Source organism: Lepisma saccharinum, chromosome 19, assembly GCF_977018435.1.
Source record: "Lepisma saccharinum chromosome 19, izLepSacc3.1, whole genome shotgun sequence".
NCBI lineage: Eukaryota > Metazoa > Arthropoda > Insecta > Zygentoma > Lepismatidae > Lepisma > Lepisma saccharinum.
This window is the reverse complement of record NC_139247.1, coordinates 44,020,431-44,029,520: the sequence shown is the minus strand read 5'-3', so window position 1 is coordinate 44,029,520 and position 9,090 is coordinate 44,020,431. Positions and strand designations below refer to the sequence as shown.

Below are 9,090 nucleotides of genomic sequence, written 5' to 3'. Positions count from 1 at the left end.
GACCAAGATCAAGACTTATCATATCTGATGGATATTTTTGGAAGTTTCGGCAACTTTGTTGCCCTGCCTTCTAGTTCTTATTGTGGCCTTATTTCCATGTCTTGCTTGTAAATCCTGTTTTCTTTCGTCTTCTCCTTTTCTCATGGCTGAAGTGTTACTTGGGTATACACAATTGTATTCATATACTTTTCCTTAGGACTACGTAAAATAACAATAGGGTTGATATTATTCTACTCTTAACATGTCGAGTTGTATGCAATTAAGTCCTTGTCAAAAGTAAATTGTATACAGTAAATCCTCGTTAATCCGGACCCCGATAAGCCGGACTTCGCTTAATCCGGACAGGCAAAAGGAAAAGAAAAAGAAAGCAGAATGCAAGATTTTAAATGTGGCTAGAAGTCAACAAGAAAACTTGCCACCAAAAAGGTAGTCAACCACTGATGAAATTCTGTTTCCCGCAGACTTTGTACTGTACTGTATAGTGTATTTAGGCCTATGCCCTTTAAAGTCACCATAATAAACGTGTTTTGTTGCTATAAACGGAGTTTTAATGCACTTTCTACTGTTTTTTTTAGGTTATTTCAGTTAATCCGGACTTTCGTGAAACCGGTCAACTAATCCCCCCAATAGTCCGGATTAACGAGGTCAGTAAAGTGGACGGTTGCTAGTTCATTGCTGATCAACCTTTCACTGGTTGTGTGAAATCGCAGTTGGATTCAGTACAACTTTTCACATGTGTCAAACACTCAATCGATGCGGTAGTCTTCAAAGATTAAGAAGTCTTGGCAACAATAACATGACAATCTGTAATGTAATGCATAAACAATGGTGGCAACGTAACCAAGGAAACAAGGCGCATTTTGAATGCACAGCTCTTTCCTTGTGCATGCGTGAACGATTGAGGTGATATCAAAGCTACTATTTTATCAAGGAAACAAGTCGGTTGCTAATCTAGATACTTGGTTTCTAAGATTTGTTCATCAGAGATAGGTGAGTTAGGTGTAAAATTATATTATGTTTCCATTTGGGTTATTTACTGCTACGTTTAACCTATTTCTTTCAACACGGTGCAGTAGGCTTAGATTTCTAAAACGCAATTGCATTTGAATACTTCTTCCTGTATGTTTCTTAGTTATATCTTTATGATAACACCGATGATAAGAAGGAATTGTGATTAGATACAATTGACGTAAATAAACACCCGTTCCCAGGGCGGGACTTGAACCGAAAACCAATGGTGCTCAGCAGCACGGGATATAGAGTTTAACATTCAGAACTTTTCAAGACCTAAGTTTTGCACATGCTAAGACATATTGCAAGTATTACGATTAATTTCTTGACAATTTTCTGTAAGAATATAATGAATATGAGGTATCTGATATGTCCTAACTAACTAACTAACTCTCCATTACTCTTAAACCCGAAGGTTTATGGCTGCAGCAACACAAGCCTTCCATCTGTCACTATCCTGGGCAAGATCAATCCAATCTTTTCCAATCCTTACCGATTTCTTTTAGGTCCATCTTACTGTTATCTTCTCCTTGACCTTCCTACAGGTCTCTTACCATCAGGTTTCCCAACAAGAATCCTGAAAACTCTTCTTTCCTTTCCCATTCGTGCCACATGACCTGCCCACCAAGGTCTTCTAATAATATCTGGAGAAGAATACATACTATGCAATTCTAAATTATGTAACCTTCTCCACTCACCTGTCTCCTCATCTCTTTTAGGTTCAAATATTTTCCTAAGAATTTTATTTCATAAGAGAATACTCTTAATTTATGTTCCTCTTCTAACGTAAGGCACAAAATTTCACATCCATATAATACTATAGGTTTTACTGCTTTGTATATTTTAACTTTTATTGTTTCAGATATTTTACGAGAAGATAAAAGCTTATGCTTTTTTATACATTCTAGTACCTTTAAGCAATTAATTTTAACTTCTTGTTGGTTCGGAGTGCATAATATTATAACAATTACAGAATAAGGGGTCACTTTGCTACAAATGTGTACGAAATGGAAGGGAAAAGTGAGGAGGACGCAGGATCTTGATAATTCATCATCATTGAAACCCTGTAGAAACATGGTATTCTAAATATGCCGTATTTTAGTTTCAAGTATGACATACTAAATCAACACATACTCAACAAATTTATACAAAATCGTTTCAATTTCCAGAAATTCTGGTTTAGAGTCCCGGCTATGGCACGCACGTGCATTGTCTCCCATACCTAATTATCTTGCAGTCACATTTTGTCCTCAAAACTAGACGGATAAGAGAAGACAGTATGGTAAAGAGTACAATAAAATACCTGTCCTGAAGAATTTAGCACACATGCAATGAAATATTAGCTCTCACGTGGGCTAGCTCTCATCTTTGGTGCGCGAGGTCCCGGCTTCGAGCTCTGGTGGAAGTTACAGAATTGCATTGATTGATTTAGTTTATTTTACTTCGTTTTATGCCACTTTTGGATAATCGCGAAGATGAGACTGAAGGTTGATGGACGAGAGATGGACGAAGAGATAATCACGAACAAGTAGATCGACAAAACACGAGCCGTACAGCGGGTTATACTGGCTGAGAGTCCACACGCCAGTGCTTTGCTAGTCTGAAAGATTCAGTTCAAGATGTACCACTGGAATTGAGGTTGACATTTGGATGGTTAAGGAAAAATCAACACTAGAAGGCTTCAGTCTCAAAAGCCGGAAAACAACGTCGGTGAGAGACGACTAGCTGACCACGACACACCCAACGAGAAAAATGCTTGCCACTCCTTGTCCATCAACGGGTAGCTTACGCCACGCGTTGTGTGTTTGTCTTTTGTTAACGAATATTCACAAGGAATTAATTAACTTTAAATTCTAGGCGGATATAATTCCTGCAGGAATTTGTGAACAGCAGAGAACGGATGACCTGTGACAACACAATATTTGTGGGTGAAAACAATTGTTTTTCGTTATTTAGCGTCGCTTTCCTGCCTCATTTGGCTAATCGCAAACCTGAGGATGAGTGTTGATATGATGTAATTTATGAAGGGACACTCACAAGATACATCCATGGACAGGCCGTGATTCGAAATCGGGATACCTAGCGTTGTAGCGTGCTGCTCCAACCACTCCGCCCTGAAGATTGGCTGGGTGAAACCAATATAACTGGCACACACAACTAACTAACTCTCTAGTCTTCTTAAACCCGAAGGTTCATGGCTGCAGCAACACAGGCCTTCCATACATTGCCTTTTTTTGCATCTCTGCTACAGTAAGAGAAGATTTACTGAGACCGTTTTATTGTCTACGTATGGCGTTGATTGGTTAACCGCGACGTTTAGTGTGGAGACAATGCTGCTAGGAATGGAACTCGGACGTGGAAGATGAGCATGGCTTTCGTTAAATGCAACTGTACCATATTCTCTTGAAGTGGCTAAGAAATTCTTAATATATGAGTTGTTCAATGAACGTAACTAGTTGCAGACGATGTGCAACCATGTCATAGAATGGTATATTTGTATTTTTGGCCATTGTATTGTCAACGTTCTAGTGCCGATTTAGAATAGGACATAGTTAATTTGTGGAAGATCTCCAGCAGGTTATTTGAGTCCAATGAGCGAGTCTACCAACAACGTTGTACGCCACCAAAAGTGTTAGCTATAGCTGGCTTCAAGTTACATAGAGATTAGGTAAAGCCATCCGAAGATTGCCGATCTTGCACGAACGCGTGACGTCACCGGAGAAGCAGTGAGCTCGGCTGAAGCAGACGGCTCCTAGCATTTATATGGGAGATTCAGAGAGCGAATGTATATTATTACTTTTAGGAGGGGGAAAATAATAATTGTCATCCTGCAAGATGGTATTGAGGCATACCTTTGAGGCATATAGGGGTATATAGGGGGCAAAGTACATGTTAAAAAATTTATTTTGAAAATTCATATTCGTGAAACTTTCTGACCGATGCGCTACAAAGAAAGTTGCGTGTTCTCCTTTAGAATTTCGTCATTTTACAAATCGTAATATAATTTTAACAAAAAAGTGGCATGCTAAAGAAGAATTAAAGAGTTTTAGAAAATAATTGATTAATAGACTTAGTTTATTTTACTTCGCTTATCTGTCACATATGGCTAATCGCAAAGATGAGGATGCGTGATGATATGATGAAATTGAAGAAAGGAAAGTAGACCCATGCCCGGGCGGGGATCCGAACCTGGGGTACCTTGGCATCGTAAAGCGTTGTGCTAACCACTTCGCCACGGAGGTGATATCAAAACTATTATTTTATCAAGGAAACAAATCAGTTGATAATCTAGATACTTGGTTTCTAAGATTTGTTCATCAGAGATATTTGAGTTGCGTCTAAACTTAAATTCTGTTTCCATTTGGCTAGTTAATAACTACCAGAAGAGTAGGCTCAGATATTTACAATCACCACTAGATGACACCACTTTGGAATACAGATAAAATACAAATATATCCTAAGGGATTCATGATTAACGATTTCAAATTTCAAAGAAAAAGGAATGACATATTGTACGTGGAATATTTTATTTAACTTTTTATAACATTTTCTTCAGGGATGCTATGAATATGGAGTTTGATACAGCCTCTAATGTTTTTATGACCATTTTAAATACTTTTGTTGTCATTATTCCAGGTGGACTTTCATGTAAGCATAATTTCTCGGGAGTGGGTACACATCATTTAAGCGTGCGTAGCGGGTGCATTGTTGTCTTGTATTGGTAAGGTTAATTAATAAGGCCGCTCTAGTAGCAGTAAGTCGTGTTTTGGCGAGAGAAGAGAATATTGAAGAAAGGAGCCCCCGGAACATGACATGGTTTATGTTTGGAAATCATACTGCAAATAATTTCTAATATCCTGAAGTAGGAACCTTCTAATCTGGAATTTCGGCACATTGGAAAGCAAGGGGAAACCCGGAACTCGGATTCCAGAATTATATTAACTATTCCAGAATTTGGGAAGGACAGGTTAACAAAAAGGCTCTGTCACCAAGATGGTACATATATCAACACAGATTTGTGTGAAGTAGTTATGCAATTTTACCGTAAAAATAACACGACAATCTGCAGTGTAATACATAAACAATGGTAGTAACGTAACCAAGGAAACAAGGAGCATTTCGAATGCACAGTCTTTCCTTGCGCATGCGTGAACGATTGAGGTGATACCAAAGCTACAATTTTATCAAGAAAACAAGTCGGTTGCTAGCTTAGATCCTTGCTTCTAAGATTTGTTCATCAGAGATAGGTGAGTTACGCCTAAACTTATTTTCTGGCGGCATTACAGTTCTTAGTAGCCGCGTTCTAACATATTTCTTTAAATTCAGGTCTTTAGAATTAGAACTTGAACTTTGCACAGAGAAAGAGTTTTAGAGGATATTGTTAGCAAGCACCAATGCAAATTCATCCTAGAATTTTCCTTATTTTTAGATAATTATCAACAATATTCTCATGAATATGATGTTGCTGGTATGTTCATCTATGTTTAAAGGAATTATTATAACTTTCGTTGCATTATTAAAATCATCACCTTAAACGAGAGCTAATATAAAATCTGAATATAATGTCACTTGTTAGGAACGTGTACAATTACTAAGGAAAAGACAGAGTGACTGATGATAAAATATCGTTTCAACACTCATTAACATTTTACTGAGAAAGTAATGTTAACCAATTTGCATGTGTGAGCCGGAAAACAGCATCATATTTAAGACTAAAAATGTTCAAGTTTCAGCAAAAGCACATACAGAACAAATCATCGAACCATGAAAGATTACTGTGGTATTCTTGTTAAAAATTCTGTGTGAAATGCAGCCTCTTGCTGCAAGCAAGATATTAATATGATCACTATTCACTGCAATTCCTAACGTTGACATTTAGTTATAGTGTAACGAAGACCATAGATTTCAATGTACTACTTTCCATGTTCCAGTACAATGGAGGAACAGTGTTCCTCAGGAATGACCAGCCCTAGCATCGAAGGGAGATCCGAGTTGAGCCAGGATTCCATCGGCCCCATCCGTCGCCCCAGAGAAAGGCACCTCTTCTCGCAACTTGCTGCAAGAGTCAAGTGCACCACCTGCACCAAGTCCTTCAGCACTTCCACCCTCTCCCTGCACCAAGAAGACTGCTGGGGACACCCTCTCCCTTGCCCCTACGAGGACTGCGCCAGCCTCCTGGACTCCACGGCAATGGAAGACCACTTGGTGAACCAGCACGGGGAGAACTCGCTCGTCATGACCAAGAAGTACAGACTGAGGATCTGCCTGTCGAGGCCGGGGTTCGGTACCGGCCAGATGATCAAAGCCTTCGGAAGGACTTTCTACGCGTACTTTCTCCGTCGCGACGACCGGCTGGTGTGCCTCGTGATGATCCTGGGGACCAGATGGGGCAGCGTCTTCTTCAAGGCGACCGTCCACGTGGTGGGGGAGAACGCTGCTCACGTGGTGAGCGACGAAGGCCCGGTGAAGTCTCTTCTGGAGAAGGAGTTTGCTGTACGAGACGGGCAGCTGCACTTGTGCGTTTGGGATGGAGCGCTTGATGAGGATGGCCCTGTGCAGGGACCAGGAGACCTACGTCTACGCCCACGTCAATATCCAGCCCATCTTCTGGCGTTAACGGAAAGATCCTTTCTGTCGTAGGAAATTCCAGTCGGCTTCTTTCGTGTCGTTAAGTGCTTAGAATCCAGTTCGGCATATTTGCAAAGGAACTTATTTGTATCAAGCAGAATTTGAAATTTGCTTTCGTTTAGCGTAGCTTAGAAATGTCTCAACTTGAGAAGCAAAAATCTAAATATTCTCGTGTATTTCTTCCAAATGTAGTATTTTACTGAATAAAATTGTGGACTACATATATTAATTGCACTTCCACAACATTATTATTATTTTTTACTTACAAACTCTAGAAATAAAGACAATTTCTCATTGTTGCGGTAAATGTAACAATGAGAAAAGATCAAAATCACGCAGACGATTTCACATCCAATGTTCTTAATTTACTGTCCCAAGTTCGATACCAAGTGGAGGCACATATTGGTTTCATTCCACTTTAAACTGTAGATCCTGTCCCTATTGGTATTTCTTTGCATAAAAGTGTGATTAAAGCAAGACCCAAATAAACATATTGTAAAGAACCCGTCTCGTCACAATTTGTACGTGTCGCACCTCTATTTTTGTGACCTTTCTGATAAAAATATGTAATAAGAAATGTATCAATTTATAAACAGGTTACACCTCTAATTTGGTAAACTAACTTAATATTTAATGTAAGAATATGCTTTTAATAGTTTATATTTCTTCCACTTGCTTACGCTAGCGTCGCCGACCCAATATAAAGGCGAGAGCGGGGCTAGCAGCTCAGTTTGACTCCGTCTGCGGACGAGAGAAGTAGGGCTCTGCCTACGGGCAAGAGGTAAACTCCTCCTAACAGGTGAGAGAAAAAGATATCCCACTCCACCTTCTGGTGAGAGAAATTTACTCCACTTTAATGTGAGAGAATTCATTCATATATTATTCCATATTTATAACTCTGGTCATTGCAATTATAGAGCGTTCTACCTCATTTTCAATAGTTAAGGGGTATACTCCTTATCCCACTCCGCTTTCGGGCGAGAGATATTTAGGTAACCAGACCTTTTTCTTTCATAAAACCACGTCATCTTGACGTTGGGGATGGTAACATCGAAATTGGGAAATTTGCTTCGTAGAATCTATTCCTTCGTTTTTGGCCTGTTACTCCTACATGGAAACAAAAAAGCCGTTTCCAAGGTTACATTAATCTTTCTCTTTTAGATGCTTTGTTTATAAACCCTTTGTGATTGTTTGCTAACAAGAGTAGCCCGACCCTGTGGCCGAGTGGTCAGTCTCGCGCCTAGCGCGGAACAGGTAGGTCGTGCTGTACGAGCTCTGTGCTTTGAGGAAAAGTGAAAGTTCAGCGCGATATCGGTACGTACGTGTGGGAGAGGGTGTGCTGTTGAACTGTGCTAGTGAAGAATTGGACAAAAGTAAAATATAGAATGGATCGCGAAAATACGATACAAATCAGTTTTGAAACGGGAACTTTGAAACCTAGTCCTTTGGAAGTACATGAATTTATTCATGATAAATTCAAACTGAGTGTGGATGAAATTGCAGCCATACAAATTCCCACGACGATTAAATGTGTATTTTTGAAATTAGTGCGTCCGGGAAAAATGAGAAAAATATTAGAAGAAAATACTGGTGAAGTGAATTTTTATTATAGTAGTGGAGCTGTGACACAAGTGAAACTGAGTGATGCGAATCGAATTTTGAAGCCGGTTCGAGTGTTTAATCTTCCTTTGGAAGTGCCAGAACGACAAATTCGTGAAAAACTGAGTGAATATGGGACAATCGATGAATTGAAAGCAGAAACTTGGAGTGACAAATTTAGGTACAAAGTGTATAATGGGGTGCGTCAGGTTTTGATGGCAATTAAGAAGCCAATTCCCTCCTTTGTAAAAATAGGCCAATATACGGCACATGTAGTATATAATGGTCAAATCCCGACTTGTGAATGGTGTGGTAGTAGTGATCACATGCGGTTTAATTGTACCTTACGGAAACCAACAGTGTTCAAAGTCATGGGTCGTGCAGTTCGGTCCTATAGCGAAGCAATTGCACCGTCTACATCTACACACGAAGATATAAATGTGAGTCAAAAATCAGCACAACTGAATGTGATAGAAGGGCTTCAACAGGGAAAACATATACAGGAAGAGAAAAATATTCACAAGAATGATCAACAAACTTTGACCAAGGAAGGAACTGAAGAAAATATGCAAGATCAACCAAAAGAACCTGTGTTAAATGTTCAACTTACGCGACAAAGTGAAGAAATGTCCCTGGATACTATGGAGCAGAAGAAGGGTGGACCACTAAGACGACAAGAAGACATAACTAAAGTGCAAGAGGAATCGAGTGATGAAGTGCTACAGAGCAACAAGGAGAGGAAGCAGAATCAGACCAAGCAAAAGGACTTCAGACAAGAAGCTGAACAGGAAAAAGATTCGGAAACGGATAGTGAAAGTGGAAGTGTCCAAAGTAGTACGGGTCGTTCAGTTT

The 9,090-nt window shown here is 39.5% G+C and overlaps 1 protein-coding gene across 2 annotated transcripts; it reads left to right on the top strand.

Moving 5' to 3' along the window:
- Positions 1-856: 856 nt before the first annotated feature.
- On the top strand, positions 857-6,867 carry LOC146003127 (uncharacterized). 2 transcript variants are annotated; one of them, XM_083141305.1, is made up of 2 exons: positions 857-990; positions 5,943-6,867. In XM_083141305.1, exon 2 carries the CDS (start codon positions 5,947-5,949, stop codon positions 6,649-6,651), a length of 705 nt encoding a protein of 234 aa, XP_082997431.1. In that variant the 5' UTR covers positions 857-990; positions 5,943-5,946; the 3' UTR covers positions 6,652-6,867. The 2 variants fall into 2 exon arrangements, with proteins under 2 accessions (XP_082997431.1, XP_082997432.1); XM_083141306.1 differs by lacking the exon at positions 857-990 and adding an exon at positions 5,134-5,258.
- The last annotated feature ends 2,223 nt before the right edge of the window (positions 6,868-9,090 follow it).